The sequence below is a fragment of the Sinohyriopsis cumingii genome, chromosome 7, assembly GCF_028554795.1.
Source record: "Sinohyriopsis cumingii isolate HCF-2022 chromosome 7, ASM2855479v2, whole genome shotgun sequence".
Lineage (NCBI taxonomy): Eukaryota > Metazoa > Mollusca > Bivalvia > Unionida > Unionidae > Sinohyriopsis > Sinohyriopsis cumingii.
Genome location: NC_142967.1, coordinates 121,642,530 through 121,662,544, shown reverse-complemented (window position 1 = coordinate 121,662,544; position 20,015 = coordinate 121,642,530). Strand labels below are relative to the sequence as shown.

General features: G+C 36.2%; 1 protein-coding gene across 1 annotated transcript in view; it reads right to left on the bottom strand.

Moving 5' to 3' along the window:
• Positions 1-20,015, bottom strand: part of LOC149796047 (rho guanine nucleotide exchange factor 12-like) — a 344,172-nt gene that overhangs the window by 298,694 nt on the left and 25,463 nt on the right. The window contains exons 3-4 of the mRNA XM_089965965.1: positions 12,867-12,971; positions 6,977-7,026 (exon numbers count right to left, since the gene is read on the bottom strand). Coding sequence (XP_089822091.1) covers positions 6,977-7,026; positions 12,867-12,971 — 155 coding nt within the window. The remainder of the gene's footprint in view (positions 1-6,976; positions 7,027-12,866; positions 12,972-20,015) is intronic.

The following is a 20,015-nucleotide window of genomic DNA, read 5'->3' as shown; positions in this document are numbered from 1 at the left end:
ACCAAATAAAGAATTCTAAAAAAAAATGTTTTCAATTTTCAGAGTCAATAATTTGGAACTGAATCCCAAAGGAAATTAGAGAAAGTGCAAATATATGTGCATTTAATTATAATCCAATTCAATTAATGAAAAGTGGAACCTGTTTGATTTGACAAATACATTACAACAAAATTCTCAAACCTTCCACTTTGTTGTCTCAGTATTTCTGTATAATGTGCCTACCAGTAGCTGGAGCAAATTATAAAATTTTCGATTTATTATGTCTATGTATATATGATTTCATTCTATTATATTTGCAGTAGCAGTAGTAGCAGTTGTTGTTGTGAATGTTGTCTTTTTGTAATTTCTCAAGAAAACTGCCTCCCTTTAGGATTGGTAAACACTTCCCCTACACTAGTGATAAATGTACAGCAGGTAAATGGAACACTTTAAACTTCTGAATAATATTTTAATTCGGACACCAATTCAGGAATAAAACCATGATAAACACCCTGATATCTTGTAACAATAGAAAGGAATCTGTATCATACACTGACAAGTCATTTTATTCATCTACTGAATTTTCACATCAATGCATCTGAAAATTATTACCCCTTTTTCATTACGCACAATGAATTTTCAATACAATGAAAGCATGGCACACTGGATAGGCATAAACTGCTAGACAAGCCCGACATTCTCAGTGCATCTGGTCACCATGTTTGTACATGTACTGTATTGTTGTGTACTGTACTCAAAGGATTAGACATTTTGTGAGTTTTTATCTACAACTTACACTCTTTATGAGTTCAAAGCACCTGCTATCACTACAGGCAATAAATAGACAGGCTGTAAATCTTGATACAAAGCTAGACATTATGAAGAAACAAGAAACGTAAATGCTTACCAGACACAGCATGCTGCCTCCATCTTCCAAATGTTTACCATTCAACAGTACCAACAAATAAAGGTAAGTGCAGTGATAATGACACTGCACTGAAAGTTAACTAACTAAAGTGGGAGGTATGAGAAGATGGAAAATCTACTCAGTTTATGGACTGATTAACAAACACAGCAATTTACACCGAGTTTGATCATGAAGGGGGGCGAAGGATCTTCAATACGTCAAGAGACGTTTTAATGTCAGCCATGACTGGTTTGAGTGTTTTAAGAAGCACAATAACCTGCACAACTTACACTTGAAGGAAGAGGTAGCAAGTACTGATGTCATGGCTGAAGGTTTCCCTGATGAAATAAAGGAGATGATAAGGGAAATGAATATGGCAAAACAGGTTTCTAATTTGGATGAAATTGACTCTTCTGGAAGAAGATGCCATCATGTACCTACATATCTAAAAAAGAACAGTCAGTACTAGACTTCAAACCATAAAAAATTGGCTTATGCTAGCCTAAGTCGATGCAAGTTTGTTGTGGTTGTTTTTGTGGGGTTTAACGCCATCTTTCAGCACACAATAGGCTATGCATGGCAGCCAGTATTAATGGTGGAGGAAGAACCCGGGGAAAACCCCGGGAAGAACCACCGACCTACGAGACGCTACTGGCAAGCTTTCTCACATACCCACATTGGCCGAATCCTAGACTTGAACCCACGCACAAAGAGATGAGATGGCAGTGATCCGTAACGGATAGTGCTTTAGACCACTCAGCCACTCAGGGCCCCCCGATGCAAGTTTATCACTCTGAGAACCCATGTGTTTTTGTGTTTTGATATAGCAAGGACGATCTTCCCATGGTTTAGCATTAGAACAGCAAAGCCTGGGTGTCAGCCCGTCTTTTCCAGGACTACATCACATTTTCTTTATTAATTTCATCACTGGATATTGTGCCAAAATCAACCTGGACAAAGAAGTACTTACTGATTATCAAGAATGTTCATGGTCATCCTGTCCACTTTGATCCCTTTGATGATAACCTTCATGTAGCTTTGTTGATAACTTTCATGTTGCCTCTAAACACCATTCCATTAATTCGGTCAACAGACCAAAGTGTAATCTCAACATTCAAATGTATTACACAAGATGTATTATGAGGCAGTTCATCTCAGAAAAAGACAGGAAAGATAAGCCATCAATTTGAGACTTCTGGATGAATTATAACATCAAGAAGACATTGGATAACAGAGAGGAATCATGGAACGAAATAAGAACTGCAACCATGTATGCCATTTATGAAGCTATGGCTAGAATGTTCTCATCACTTTTTAGAGTTTAAAAGGGAGCATGATAGGATTATTCGCTTGTCAAGTTGGTGCAGGAAGCAGAATTTATTTAAGTTAATGAAGACATATACTGTTGGATTTGACAATAAATACCTAAATACCATATAGAGTTAAGTGTACAAAGGTCAGCAGAGTAAAAAAAGACACTGATTCACAAACATCCTCACCAAAATGCCTCAATGAACAAGCTCTAGAAAACTAACATCCTAACCTAAAAGCCTCTCAAGCTTAACACTAATTGAACAAGCCCTAGAGAGCAAACATCCTCACCAAAATGCCTCACTGAGATGTGTACTTCTCCGGATTAACACTTGGTGAACAAGCCCTAGAGATTTTCAAAGATGACCTGAATGTGGATCACAGCCTTGACAAGAGCTGAAATGCTGAAGAAACCTTTTGTTGCTATAGGGAGCTCAATGAATTGATTTATTTCTGACATTAATTCATGTTGGGAAATAAAGACTACTATGTAGAATATATTTATATTTCATCCATTTGTATACTTTAATGATGGTAATACTTGTTTTTTAAAAACTTTATGAAAATGTATCACTTTCACAAACTGGGTTTTTTTAAATCCTAAAGCCCCAAAGATGCTGTTTATCATAAATTTCACCATTCATCCAATCTAAGTCTGGAAGAAAGGAAATTATTTGTTAAAAAAGCTGTCAAGATGTCAGGTTTAAACGACATTCAAATATTCAGTTTAGAATTAAGAGGTGCCACCCCTTAATTCAGTAAATAAAGTTGCACGTAACTCTGTTCTTATTAGGGAGTGATCCAAAGGTAGTGATGTCATACATTCAACAAATTCTGTTGGTAACCTAATGACAACATTCACGTGAGGTGCACAAATTGATTCAAAAGGGAATTAACAGAGGCAAGCCCTCTTTAATAAGCAGATCTGATAAGAAAAAGCATGCACTAGATGAAACTATGACTCAGGTGACTATTGGCAAATCAGCTGGTGTGCTGAAATACTTTGAACGGTAAACTTGGGCTGAGGACAATAGGACATAGCAAGGCGTTAGCTTCTTATGTTTACAATGATGACATCAGATCGTGCGCTACAGCTTTCGACTAAAATCAGTTGAGCCACTGATGTCGCTGATCAACAGCTTCAGATACATGTTCTTTACTCTGATCTACCACTCTGACTACACTGTGTTGACAGGTATTTGTTTCTTCTGATATGCATGACTGCTCCACATGCATTGGCAAAAGGAAAGAGACCCAATATTGCTGCTGTAGTGTTGGGGTTTAATGACATTTTTTGTGGAAGGTAAGATCTACATGGCGGCTATTATAACTGGTGGAGGAAGAACTGGAGAAAACCCAAGTAAGAATCCCTGACCCACAGGACACCACTGGCCAGCTTTCTCATATACCGGCATTAACCGAGCCCGAGACTCAAACCTATGTAGACAGAGGTGAGATGGCAGTGAGACCCAATGTTTAACTGAACAAATATGATTATGTCAACCCTTAGGTACTACACATTTGTTTTGGCTTGACAAACACAGTGCAATGTTTCTTTTCCAACCTGGTTAAAATGCAAAACTTCATTTAGAACCTTAACAGAAATAATAAATAAATGCAGTCTTCAATTCATCCTCACTCAATGACCTTAACCTGCCCATGTGAATTAAGATTCATACATTGTTTTAAAAAAGTGAAGGACAAGCTTCGTTTCTTTTTATTCTGTATTGATAAAGATTATTCCTCATTCTTTCAGAAATATATGTTCTTTTAATTACGAGATTATCCAGAGTTTAGACAACATGTAACATAGATCTGACATATACTGGCCAATAAATTGTACATGTATATGTAAAGGAGTACAACTGGGTAGTGCCAGATCGTACATGTAAAGGAGTACAACTGGGTACTGCCAGATTGTAATGTATATGTAAAGGTGTACAATTGGGTACTGCCAAATTGTAATGTATATGTAAAGGTGTACAATTGGGTACTGCCAGATCATACATGTGTATGTAAAGGAGTACAACCAGGTACTGCCAGATTCCATCTGTATATGTAAAGGAGTACAACTGGGTACTACCAGATTGAAATGAATATGTAAAAGAGTACAACTGGATAATGCCAGATTGTAAATGTATATGTAAAGGAGTACACCTGGGTACTGACAGAATGTACTTGTATATGTAAAGGAGTACAATTGGGTACTGCCAGATTGTACCCGTCTATGTAAAGGAGTACAACTGGGTACTGCCAGATTGTGCCTGTATATGTAAAGCAGTACAACTGGGTACTGCCAGATTGTTGTTATGTTGTTGTTAAAGGGTTTAATGCCATTTTTCAGCACAAGATAGGCTATATATGGCGGCCAGTATTAATGGTGGAGGAAGAACCCCAGAAAGAACCACCAACCCACGAGAAGCTACCGGCAAGCTTTCTCACATATCCACATTGGCCAACCCCGAGACTCAAACCCACGCAGACAGAGGTGAGATGGCAGTAATCCGTGATGGAGAGCGCTTTAGACCACTCGGTCACTTGGGGCCCCCTACCAGATTGTACCTGTACGTGTAAAGGAGTACAACTGGGTACTGCTAGATTGTAATGAATACGTAAAGGAGTACTAAGGAGTACAACTGGGTACTGCCAAATTTATCAAAAAACAGTTGCCATACAACTGGCACCATTTTCATACAGAACAAACTATATATCATTATAAGTGTGAAAACCCCATGCTGATATAGCCATCCATTTGGAAAGGAGTATCGATAAAATGTTCAAGATATGATTTTCCATTCAGGAATAGCAATAACAAGATTTTTAAGATGCCATGTAAGGTGGCCATATTGAACCACAGATCAGAACCATTTACATTAGATACATCAAGATGTCATAAGGAGTCTTTCAGTACAAACCCCATGTCGATATGAACATCCTTTCCAAGGTAGTGATAAGATTTCCAAGATGGTCCTTGTGGTGCCCATATTGGATATGCAAGCAGCATCATTTTCATCTAAAATCAACTAGACCATGGGATGAATAAGGTGTAATTTTTCATCTAAAATCAACTAGACCATGGGATGAATAAGGTGTAATTTTTCATGGCAATCCTCCAGGTAGTTTGAGAGGTACATCAATAACAAACTTGCTGTAATAGACGGACAGATGTCAGATGTCGGGTAACAGTCCATTCCATTCCATTAAGTTCTTCTAGTCTATGAATGATAGAGCTTAATATTACAATCAGTTACTCAAAACAAAACAAACATGTTACCTTTATGATTAAAATTACCAAAAACCTGGAATAACAAGATTAACAGTACAGCTCACACAATTTTTTAATTCCCCATGCATTGAAGTTAGGGGAATTACTCCCCTTAACATTTGCTGTGATAAAGATCTGCAGTGGAGGGATAATTACCTACAAATCACTACAGTGGTAAGGCAGGCATGCCATTGGAAACTCCACTGTGGAAGGGCTGATCAACATTACAGACTGAATTTGAATTGTCAATGAATAAAGACAACCCATGGAAAGATGGAGCTATCAAGAGTGATTTACAATTAGACACCATTTGAAGAATCACTGATCTTTTTTTTTTGGTTAATATACTTGAACAATAAAAAAACATTCGAAAGTATTGCACATTTAAAACACAGATATTTTGAAAAGACTGATCGACTCCTCTTCCAATAATTTTAAGCTTTTACCTTATTCATATCAATCTGAACAAACTTGTACATGACATGTTGAGCTTCTCTTGAACAGCATAAAGTTATCCTATTGTTACATGGGAAACACAGTCCTCTGAGATACGGAGAATTAAATTACAAATGGCAAGCACTATTGTTAAACTCCTTAACCCCTGGAGATTTTTGTCATTTTCACCTGAAATATGAGTAGGAAAGAAAATCTCCGTCTGAGAAATTTCCATTTGGCCAGATGCCTAGCTATGTTAGAAACATAGTTTTTCATTGGCTATTTTGCTCACGCATGTGCAGAAGGGTATAAGTTGGGAGTTTTTTGGGGGTGTGTGTGTGTTTTTTTAGCAAGGGTTTGGGAAATTTCTTACAACTGTCAAGGAATGGTTAATTTTGTCATTTATGTGCAATGTTGATGCACAAATGATTAAGTGTGTGTGTATCTGTGTGTGTGTGTGTGTGTGTGTGTGTGACTTGCATTTTTAATGTTGCTTTAACAACATTTTAGTCGTATCACTATGATGTCTGCAGTGTGACAATTTATAGTGATGTCTAGCACTGAGGCATCATGCCACAGACATGTAGCATGATGTCCCACCCAGTCACATTATCCTGACACTAGGCCAACCAGTCCTAACACTAACCTCTTAATACTGAGTGCCAAGTGAAACAGCTGTTAGTACCATTTTTACAAATCTTTGGTATGACTAGGCTGGAGTTCAAACCTGTAACCTCCTGCATCTGAAGCAGACACTCTGACCACTGACCACTCTAACCCATATTCCAAGTTTGATTTTTTTATAAATGAATCAGAAATACTGCCTTCACAGTAGTAAGAGGCACAAGCCATGCACTGGATGCAGTGTCATACCATAAACTCACGGAGTCTCATGGCCAGGAAAGCTAACAAAAATCATTCAACAGTACAACATAAAATCTGCCTGCTGCTACAAAAAGCTGATTTAAACACATTTTTGAACCCATATACAAAATGATATATGAAATGGATACTTGTGTAATTAAAGATCTTTTTGATGCCACATGGAGACAGAGGTTTGTTTACTATACAATACTAACCTTGATAATACGGTCACCCTTCTGCACCCCTGCTCTGGCTGCAGCTCCATCTGTAGGCAAAACAAGTAGAGATTAATGAAAATGGATCATTATAACAAAACTTGATACCAAAAAAATCAGAGGGAAGTGAAATCTGCTGATCAAATTTAAACATGAGAATTTTAAACTTTCACTGCAGGAAATATTGATCACTTGATGATTTGGTGTTTTCATTTATTTTCCTGACCTTTCATCTATTTTCTTGAATGCATGAACTCAATGACCGATTTCTCAGTATTTTTCTCTCAAAGAAAATATAATTTTAACAAAATGATTTAACAGCAAAGCTCAGCTAAACAAGATTTCACCATATTATTCAACAAAATGGTCTCGCTAAGCAATCAATAGTTGCATAAATATACAAATATACCAGATTAACACAACTCGGAGTACATGACGTCTTGTAAACAGGACTGTGCTCACTGTGACTGATCACGATGCTACTTCTTTGGTTTGGTTTGTCTTTATGTTTATGGCACAGTAACACATATAGGTTATTTAGTAATAAAACTAATGGGGTATAGTGCCTTGTCTGAGAATGTACCATATTAGCTGAGTCCTAATGACCCAAATGTATGACTATAACCCGCATCCAGGGTTACCATGTCTCCCAAGATCATTAGTTGACTCTTATGACATAGGGGGTAGGGAGAGAGAACATACTGTGCCTACTCTACATTCCTGAACCTAGACAAGTACCACTAACAAATGTAATTACCTTGGACAGCATTTGCTTTGTAGATACAGAGCTGCCAACCCTCCGGACTAGCAATTAGTGAAAAGGGGGATAAAAATTAGTCAATTTTAAACACAATTAGTGAAAAATTATACCATGACACTAGCTCCATCAACTTTGATGGTCAATTCTGCAATATATGGAAACCCCAAAATAAAAATAAAACATACTTTATTTACTCTGATTACAGATACAAATTTTTTGCAGCCAAATTTATTGATATACACAAACTTCTCGCTATTTGTCATGATATGATGCTGTGGCAGACTTCCTCAATTGGGCCATGGTAAATTTGTTTTCAAAACAGTTCAGGCTTCTTGCCTACTGTTTAATCTTGGAGATTAAATTGGTGCAACTTTTACACACCTAAGGAGGCACTTAAGTTTGGCCTTTTTTCCCCGAACAATAGGAAATACTCTTTCACTGTCACTATTGCTGATTTCCAACTGAGAAAGACAGGTTATATTCAACAGGAAAACTCACAAACAGTGCTTTAGCATTGGTAGCTTGCAGGACTTGAGTAAGTGGCTTCAAGTACTCCAGAGCTGAAATCTGATGGGGGTGCTCTTAATTTTCCCAATATCTATATGCTTTTTGCTAGCAGTGTTCTTTTTCACATCATTCTGCCACATGCCCACATATATATTATTATATAATACATGTATGACAGGTAAATTGTAGGCAACGATACAAGCCCCTGTGTACATTCCCAATTCTAAAATTCGCTGCACACTAATGTGCAAAAAGCATAATGTCCATCGATGTTTCATGGCTGACTACAGGGCCAATTTTTGGTATACTCCAGGATTGCATCTAAGATTTGATAAATGTGGGTACTTGCCCCCAGTGAATCTGAAAAAGGGGGGGGGCCAATGTAGTCATAGGGGGCTTCTAGTATGGTTTAAAAAAAAAAAAATCAATGTATTCAAAAATAGCAATAGCAAGTACAATAAGTGCATTAAATGCATCTTGTGTCTTCTGTATATTGTAGTATAACACTTAAAACTGAAATCAAAGTCTTATGTTTTCTAATAACATTCTATCTACACACTAACCATTAAAGAATCAAACCACAGACTGCAAATAGTGTCACTCCTCTGGCCAATCTTAAAAAAGTGTCATGTACTTCCTGCATGTCACATGCTCAATTCTGATTGGTTACAAATCCATAGTAAGAAAGATCAGAAGAGCACATATTTTCCATTCATGGATGACAAAAAATAATTTTTAAGGAAAAGTCCAAAGCTAAAAATGAATTAGGGAAATTATATATGCAGTTTCTATAACAGTTAACTTTTTACTGGAACATATATATATATACATCTGCATCCAGAGAGAATGTAATTGTGACTGCATTATTCTGCAAATATGATCACTATTTCCTAAATAGCCTCCTGTCCTTCTTCATCCTCCACTCTATCAATGCCTTGTTAGAGTTGAAGTCACTCAGAGAAGGTTTCTTCAATTGAAATCATGAGTCTGTTGAGAACCTTTCTTCTAGATGACTTCTTCCTGCAGTTTTGGTTCGATTTTGATTGCTGAATCCTGTCTCACAGTCATCAGTTTGGTGTGGCATAACCATTGCCACTGATGCTAACTGAAGAAGATTTGGAAATGTGTCTGCATGATGTTGATGTACAATCTGCCAGAGTCCGCTCGTTCTGTCTCGCTGGTACATTTCTCTTTTAATGATAATCTTAGCAAGAGAACACGGTCAAAATATGTTTTGGGTCACACATAAATGACCAGCTTCTGGGTATTTGAGATATCTGTACTCTCATCAGTTAAGATGCTAATGAATGGACTGCATAATACTTTCTGCATTAACTCAGATTCTTTCACTGTTGCTATGCAATCCTGGAAACAAATAAAGCTAGATGATAAATCGAAGTATAAAAGTATTTTATTATCATCATTATTATTATTTTATTATTATTAAAGTATTTGAGAAATGTTAAACAAATATATTATATATATAAAAAAACAAAGTAAAATGACAAATCAAATGCAGATTGTGCAAGAACCTTAACTTAAGACCATGGAGTGTCTAAGGATGATGCCTTGTGATATTGCGGTCGTTTAAAGAAATCCCATCAAGGTGTTTGAATGCTAAAATAATATGGCACTACAGTCTCTCTCTCTGTTAATTAAGTCATTCATTTACAGTAATGAAGGAAGTGATTATACCTCTCTGTATACAATGATTTTAAAAACAAAAAACGTTGGTATTATATACATCATTGATGGGTCCCTACATATGCACAGTTGTGATACAAGCAGATCAGGGTCAGTGTCATTTACTGCAATGATCATCAGAGTAAATAATAATAAAAACTTATTTACTAAAGCATCATGTAAGTTTCAAGTGGTGGGATTGTCTGACTACTGTACTGTATCACGATGTCGACAGCAAATCCTTACATGCTCAGGAAATTATTCAAACAACAGTGATTGTATCATTACTTCAAACACAGGAAAACTCATTAGAGTGATACTGAAATGTGACCTGTCTAGACAGGAAAGAATTTCATGACAAAAGAAACAAATACCAATAATCCAAACTGATTAAAAAAGAAAAACGTTATCCACCATTTAAACGCTGACAGGAAGTTATGATGACTAGCTACCCAATGCAATTTCATTGGCCAATCACGATGCTATGTGCTATTTTTAGTAACACAGGGATTCCTCAAGATATACACTGATTGGAACCAAACTGATCATGTTTTGGTTGGTTGTTAGTAAACACCATTTTTCCATCTAAATTTCAATAGAAAAAATGTAAATAAAATAAAAGAACTTACCTGAAATTCCTCTACAGAAGCCCTTGACGAATATGTTGCATTTCCTCCAACTCTCATGTTGCCAACACCAACACCCAGAAAGTCAACAAAATCCAACAGTGAGCCATATTTTAGAGACACAATATTCTCCTTCACCAAGTAATGGGCAACTGACATAGCAGGAATAATTGATTTAGATTTCTTGCTGATAACTGTCATGCATGTAATTTTAAGATTTTCACTTAGTTTCAAATCCTGAATCGCCTGTTTGTGAGCTGGTAATTCAACATGTCTGTCAAGGGTTGATGTCCTGAAATTAGCATTTCCAAGCGTGAAAGAATATTTTTGCCAGTTTTTAGACACCATCTGCAAAGCATCTCATTTTCTTCATTCATTTCCAGCCAGGATTGATTTTGTTTCCAGTCTGAATTGAAAGATTACTTTTTTCTTGGCGTTAAATGGACCATTATTTTCATTGCCACCATCTTTAAGCACATCATCACTAGCATCATCCAATACGCGATTAGCCTGAGGAAATGTTTGTTCGCTGTCATTGTACCTATTGACAGAAACTTGTGCACCCTGACTGTTATTAGAAGTGTTACTTCTAAAATAATGAAAAAGTGTCAGAGTTTTAACTCATTTAGCCATTTAACATGTTGTCCCGCTAAGCCAGCCTCTAGATCAAACGTGCTCTTCTGACCTTTGTTATTAATCAATCAGAATTGAGCACATGACACACAGAAATACGTGATGTATTTAGAACATATTCGCAGAGAGGAATTTTACAGCAAAAAGATACAATAAAATAACGCATTCTTAACAAAAAGAACGGGCACAATTCTTATTTTTTTGCACCTATTTCCCTGCATAGCATTAAAAATCTTGTGGGAAATCTTTAATTGGGGGGGGGGGGGATTTGCATGATCGCATGTCCTAGATGCAACCCTGATACTCCAAAATCTATACTTCACTTTTTGTGGAAGACATATCTTTACCCCTGGAGATGAAAACATTATGAATATAGTGCAGCTTAATTATGAAACGGTATTAATCTAGAAGATGAAATGTTGAACGATTTACGATTATAGTTCAAGTCACACTGGTCATGTTTGCATTGAACAGTAACTATTTCAGTAATGGATGCCATTTTTTAGAATCTGATTCTACATACCTTTAAATGGCAAGTGTTCACTTCATTTGGATTCGTATGCATCCATATTCCTTTGGAAGGTCATTATTTAGATGCCCCAAGAGGTGCATATGGCAAAATCAATGTTAAAGTACATAAACATTTTTGGACGAAATGAACCTAAAGGTGTGATCCAGTACAATCTGGATTGAATGCAGAGTGCTGTGAGGTCACAAAGAAAGCTACGCATATTGATAAACAAATTCGTACTACCCTCGTACACCATTGTAAAAGTGCATAGCGATAGATAATTTTCGTCTGGAAGTTTATTGTTATCAGTTAAGGTGCTGAGCATTCAATAATCAGGACTGAACAGACTTTGATTAAAGAAAATTAGCAAAAAATTTTAAAGGAACAATTTCTATTTAAATTTAAAATGAGTAAATGCGCATATATGACCCATGTGACTTATACTATAGTGGTGTCAGCGCATGCACTGCAAAATATGAACTCAAGCAAATTACGATATATGCTAATCTTTCAATATCTCAAATATTCCTACACTCAAAAAGGCTTTCTTCATTTAGTGTTTGTTTTAAAAAAAATTACAGTTGCTATGAGTATGTACATGTGCCATTTAATACAGTTGGGCCCTGGTTTGTTCAAGAACATTTGTAAAATTTCTGTTCTAAATATAGATTATATACTTTACAATGCTTGCTACAGGACAAACTGTAACAATGAGATATAGTTTTACTAGCATCAGGACTAGCAGTCCAGGGCTGTTATTGGCATCAGTGACCACTGCTGCTTTTTTGACTAGCACTTAACAGAATAAAGTTATTTTATTCTGGAGTTAAGCTGACTTAGAATTCAGGAATTCGTGATTTTGTTGCATGTGGCATGAATCTGTGAATTGCTATACAGAGTAGTGAAATTCATGCCAATATCATGAGGGTTTGCAGGTCTGAAGATTCCTCATGCAAACTTGTTGATGGATTGGCGGGGAGCAGGGGTTTGTTATCAAAACATTAATGAGAACATATCTTTTAAACATATTATAGCAGATATGAAGAAAAGTAAATCCAGCTTTTTCAAGCTGTACAGAGGTCAATTTAAAAGAAAAACATCTTCCTTGAAAGACACCAATAAGGAAAACTCATTTTTAAAAGTGGTAAGGGAGACAAATGTATTACAAACCTGGTTTGACTGACTGGACATAGACTGGGTTATCTCCACTGACTGTAAGACCATACCCTTTTTCATCTTTTTGTACAATTGCAACACGTTGGATCAGAGGTACGGCTGTAAATGAAACAACAGTGAAAGATAAATGAAAACTTTTATCAAGATCAAAACTTGATGGTTAATTGATGTAATAATTGCTGAGTAAAACATGGACATTAATGCATATATGATGCACCTAAAGCCAAGCTAATAATACCCAACACAAATGAAACTTGAATTTAAGTACAATTTTCATACCACTGGCCTGATATAAACAGAAAATGTTCCTTTTCCTTTTAATTGGGGGGGGGGTACCCAACCTAAATTTCCAGTTCATGAAATTTTGAAATATTTAGTGCAACTGGATCCAGCCCTCTGTAAACAAAGAAAGTAGGAATAATTTGATCAATGAAATGTCCTTCTACAAACCTCCTGTGGTTAAAATTAGTCACATTTTTTCAGAAAAAAATTTATTTAAAGAAATATATGCTAATGAATAAATCTGCACATGTACCATTGGTACTTCCAAGGAATCTTACAATTTTGATCTAAACTGTAAAATGTGGCTATTTCTCTTCAAAATGAAATAATCAACTTTTCAAAGGAAGACAAAGGGCCCCAGGAGGCTTTTTATTGCTCACCTAACTTCAGCAAAACAGTTCAATGCAATCTTAATCAGTTGCCTGTGAAAATGTACTAAGAGAATGTTTTCTATAAAAGTTATCAAATTGTGTTAAATAGTTTCAGAGATGTCATTCAAAGGTTTTAATTAAAGCTGTAGTGGATACATTTAATCAACTGTACAAAAATTATGTTGTCCAGTTTCATAGAGTCGTCTTAATGATTTGTATTTTTTTATAATGGCAGCCATATTAGTTTCAAAGTTTCCATTTTTAGCTAAGGCAGCCATATTTAATGGCTGATTAGTATCACCTGTACAAACATCAAATCCGTAACACCATGATTTTAAATTTTGCAAGATTTGAGAAGTCATTTAAAAGTTAAATTTTTAAAGCCAACAAAAGCAGAACACACAATGGTCACAGTTATACCATAGCTCACTACATTCAAGTTAGAAGGCTTGAAACTACTATTTACACTTCAAATGCTATATATATGTCAGGATACACAATGATCACAGGTGTACCATAGCTCACTACATTCAAGTTTGAAAGCTTGAAACTACCATTTACACTTCAATTACTATCTATATGTCAGGATACACAATGGTCACAGGTGTACCATAGCTCACTACATTCAAGTTAGAAAGCTTGAAACTACTATTTACACTTCAAATGCTATCTATGTCAGGATACACAATGGTCACAGGTGTACCATAGCTCACTACATTCAAGTTAGAAAGCTTGAAACTACCATTTACACTTCAAATACTATCTATATGTCAGGATACACAATGGTCAAGGTGTACCATAGCTCATTACATTCAAGTTTGAAGGCTTGAAACTACCATTTACACTTCAAATGCTATCTATGTCAGGATACACAATGGTCACAGGTGTACCATAGCTCACTACATTCAAGTTAGAAAGCTTGAAACTACTATTTACACTTCAAATGCTATCTATGTCAGGATACACAACGGTCACAGGTGTACCATAGCTCACTACATTCAAGTTAGAAAGCTTGAAACTACCATTTACACTTCAAATACTATCTATATGTCAGGATACACAATGGTCACAGGTGTACCATAGCTCACTACATTCAAGTTTGAAAGCTTGAAACTACTATTTACACTTCAAATGCTATATATATGTCAGGATACACAATGGTCACAGTTATACCATAAGCTCACTACATTCAAGTTCGAAAGCTCGAAGCATACCATTTACACTTCAAATGCTATATATATGTCAGGATACACAATGGTCACAGGTGTACCATAGCTCACTACCTTCAAGTTTGAAAGCTCGAAGCATACCATTTACACTTCAAATGCTATATATATATGTCAGGATACACAATGGTCACAGGTATAATAGCTCACTACATTCAAGTTTTAAAGCTCGAAGCATACCATTTACACTTCAAATGCTATATATATGTCAGGATACACAATGGTCACAGGTATAATAGCTCACTACATTCAAGTTTTAAAGCTCGAAGCATACCATTTACACTTCAAATGCTATATATATGTCAGGATACACAATGGTCACAGGTATAATAGCTCACTACATTCAAGTTTTAAAGCTCGAAGCATACCATTTACACTTCAAATGCTATCTATATGTCAGGGTACACAATGGTCACAGGTGTACCATAGCTCATTACATTCAAGTTTGAAGGCTTGAAACTACTATTTACACTTCAAATACTATCTATATGTCAGGATACACAATGGTCACAGGTGTGCCATAGCTCACTACATTCAAGTTAGAAGGCTTGAAACTACTATTTACACTTCAAATGCTATCTATGTCAGGATACACAATGGTCAAGGTGTACCATAGCTCACTACATTCAAGTTAAAGGCTTGAAACTACCATTTACACTTCAAATACTATCTATATGTCAGGATACACAATGGTCAAGGTGTACCATAGCTCACTACATTCAAGTTAGAAGGCTTGAAACTACCATTTACACTTCAAATACTATCTATATGTCAGGGTACACAATGGTCACAGGTGTCCCATAGCTCACTACATTCAAGTTAGAAGGCTTGAAACTACCATTTACACTTCAAATGCTATCTATATGTCAGGATACACAATGGTCACAGGTGTGCCATAGCTCACTACATTCAAGTTAGAAGGCTTGAAACTACTATTTACACTTCAAATGCTATCTATGTCAGGATACACAATGGTCAAGGTGTACCATAGCTCACTACATTCAAGTTAAAGGCTTGAAACTACCATTTACACTTCAAATACTATCTATATGTCAGGATACACAATGGTCAAGGTGTACCATAGCTCATTACATTCAAGTTTGAAGGCTTGAAACTACCATTTACACTTCAAATGCTATCTATGTCAGGATACACAATGGTCACAGGTGTACCATAGCTCACTACATTCAAGTTAGAAAGCTTGAAACTACTATTTACACTTCAAATACTATCTATATGTCAGGATACACAATGGTCACAGGTGTGCCATAGCTCACTACATTCAAGTTAGAAGGCTTGAAACTACTATTTACACTTCAAATACTATCTATATGTCAGGATACACAATGGTCACAGGTGTGCCATAGCTCACTACATTCAAGTTAGAAGGCTTGAAACTACCATTTACACTTCAAATACTATCTATATGTCAGGATACACAATGGTCACAGGTGTGCCATAGCTCACTATATTCAAGTTTGAAAGCTTGAAACTACTATTTACACTTCAAATGCTATATATATGTCAGGATACACAATGGTCAAGGTGTACCATAGCTCACTATATTCAAGTTAGAAGGCTTGAAACTACCATTTACACTTCAAATACTATCTATATGTCAGATATTTAAAGCATGCAACATCAATTAAAGGAATGAAATTTCTAAATTTCAGACATGTACTCATTTATGTAAGTGTTAGCATTTAAACAGATATCAACACAATGACTATATGGACCCAATTAAAAATAAAATTCTCAAACTGATGAATTGAAAAACATACCCCACTTATAGGAACATTTGCAAGTAAACAATCTCCCAAACTCTATTATCACATTAATTTTATCTATTTTACCATATCCTGATAAAATCTGTTGTCAAGATAACTGCATAATATGCAGTTTTTTACTCATCATCCAATATCTTATTTCAGCGAAATTAATTTAGAAATATAGTCTCAATATTTAAAAAGGTAACAAGTTTAGTCAATCATACATATTATCAAGATGTTATTATCTTGCCTATTATATAAACTATGATAATGTAAGCTGAAGGAGGAGGCGACCCTAAATGGACTTTGGTTTCTAGAGTGGTAACAAGTTCAGCCAATCAGATTCAAGGCTCCTCATTAATATCTGCATATCTTGTTCCTAATTAAATTCTTCCACCGTTTGGATAATATAAGACTATTTAAGAGGTCTTATCACAACTTGAACAGAAACATAGTTGCAAGGTTGTTGACATCCTCAGCCAGTCAAGTAGCTAGGTTGTTGACATCCTCAGCCAATAAAGTTGCTAGGTTGTTGACATCGTCAGCCAATCAAGTTGCTAGGTTGTTGACGTCCACAGCCAATAAAGTTGCTAGGTTGCTGACATCCTCTGCCAATAAAGTTGCCAGATTGTTGACATCCTCAGCCAATCAAGTTGCTAGGTTACTGACATCCTCAGCCAATCAGATCAAGGTCACATCAAAAATAATGTGCGTGAATTTCATCATCATCACTCAACCAATATCCTTATGACAAAAGGTCTGTCAATGCCAAGATTGATCAAAATCCTATCAAAAATCTCCATATCAGACACAACACTACACCATAATCATAGATCAATACAATGGCCTCAGTCATAATAAAAATCATCCAACATCTTAATGACATGAGCCTAAAAACCTGGTCTGATTAAAATTGGGTCTAAATACAGTCAAGTGGTAAGAAGCTCAGGCAATCCGATGCAAGATCACTCTATTTGTATTGATGCTCTCGCTCATTAGTGAACCCATCCAAGATCCTGATGATAAATGAGAACATTTCAAGTCAGATCAAAATCAAATTAGAAATATGGTTTCCACAGTGGAAACAAGATTAGTCAATCATGTACAAGATTACATCATTACTATGGGCACATCGCACTCATTAACGAACTTGTTCAAGATCTTGATGATGTAAGCACATATTCATGGTATCAGGAGTGGTAGCAAGTTCATCTAATCAGATGGAAGAACACCTCATTATTATGTGTAAATCTTGCCCATAATCAATCTCATCTGAGATCTTGATGATATAAGCACACATTCCAAGTTTGATTCAAGTCTGACGAGAAATAAGGCCTCCAGAATGCTAACAATCTCAACCAATTAGAGGCAAGATTACCTCATTAATATGCCTGGGTCTTGCTCATTATCAAACCATCCAAAATCTTGATGATAAAGTCCATACTGTGAGTTTGACCAAAATCAGTCCAGAAATATAGCTTTCAGTATGGTAACAAGCCCAGCCAATCAGATGGAATATCACTTCATTCGTATGCATGGATCTCGCTGATTATCAACCTTGTCTCAGATCTCAATGATATAAGAATATATTCCAAGTCTGATCAAATCAGATAAAAAAATGAAGCCTCTAGTGTGGTAACAAGCACTGCCGATCAGATGCAATGATCACATCAACAGCATGCATGGATCTCACACATTATTCTTGTCAAAGATTTTTACGATGTAAACAAATAATCCAAGTTGGATCGAAACTGGATCAGAAATGTGGCCTCCAGAATGATAACAAGGTCAAATAATCAGATGCTAGATCGCTTCATTAATATGCATGGCTGTAACCCAGATGCTAGATCGCTTCATTAATATGCATGGCTGTAACCCAAGATTTTGATGAGATAACCCATATTCCAAGTTTGACTGAACATAGATTAAAAACTTGGACAGGTTGAAAATAAACAATTGTTAATGGACATCCGACATCCGACTGTTGACAAGTGACCCACATCATATGCATTGCCATGGCACAAGCTCACTCAGCCTTACAGCCAACTGAACTAAAAATATAATATCCTTAAAATATAGGATCAAATTTTTGTTTTATATAAGCCACATTGTATCACTAAATCCAGAATTTTCTCTGGTAGTATATCATTAAGTTCCTCAACTTAGTTCACATATAAAAATTCCGCCTCATGGGGCAGAAGTGACAAGAATGTGTTCCAGTGCTAGTGGACACTGGTAGTGTATGTCAAGCAAGTGCATTATGTCTGATGCATGATCAGCGTAGTACCACGTCATCAGTAATTTTATATATAAAACCACTCATCATCATCATCATCAATGCCACCACCATCACCACCACTACCACCACCATCATCAGCATTACTAGATTGGAAAGTCAATTAATTCTGAATTGAAAAGTCCATGGAAAACAAATTGTCAGAGGCTGGACTGTTCAAAGTGAGTGTGTGTGTGTGATTAAGATTTTTAATGTAGATTTAACTATTATCCAGTCATATTGCTACACTGTCTGCAGTGTGGCAGTTTAAAGTGATGTCTAGCACTGGGGCATCATGCGGCAGACATGTAGCATGATGTCCCACCCAGTCACATTATTCTGACATCAGGCCGACCAGTCCTAACACTAAATTCTTAATGCTGAGCACCTAGCAAGGCAGCTGTTAGTACCATTTTAGAAGTCTTTGGTATGACTCGGCAGGGGTTCGAACCCACGACCTCGTGCATCTGGGGCAGACGCTATAACCACTAGGCCACCGGAGCGGTCCTGTTCGAAGTGACTCATCATGGCTAACTGCATAACTGCAGGTATAATGCATTGAATACTACCCCTGACAACCAACACTTTGAGGGCTGAATAAACAGTCACAGGATGCAAATTATTTCTCCTAAATACACCCATATTCTGTCTTGTTTTTATGATGGCACAAGTACAAAGAAGACAACATCAAAACAAGCATTAACAGCTCTTTGAATAGTCAGAGAAAAATGTAGGTCATGTGCACTTATTCAAGGTAGATATGATTTCCAATTAAAGGCATGTCAGTTTAATAATGGCTACAGGATTAAAAGTAAAGTTCTGAAAATTTCAAAACAAATTTTACAAAAATATTAAAGGTATGATAAAGCATGTATCAAGATTCTTCCAAATTTAAGTTTTGATTACTGTACAGCCAGTTTTGCCAAAATATTCAAACAAATGGATAAGGATTTTGTCCTGAATGAAAAGAAGCAACTATGTATTGATGCAGGAATCTTCTTTTTTGTGGCTTTTGAAAATGTATGAGATGCAAATAATGGGTCTTTATCTGAAGAATGAGCAATCAGACCTGAATCTTCTATGTTTGCTTTCTCAATTATACAACCACCTACTTTATTTAACTTGATCAGTGCATATGAATGTCACTTTCCTGGTGATTCACAACTCTCTTTGAATGTAAAGTAGAAATCACTCTTTATGACGAAATTACTCCTACACGG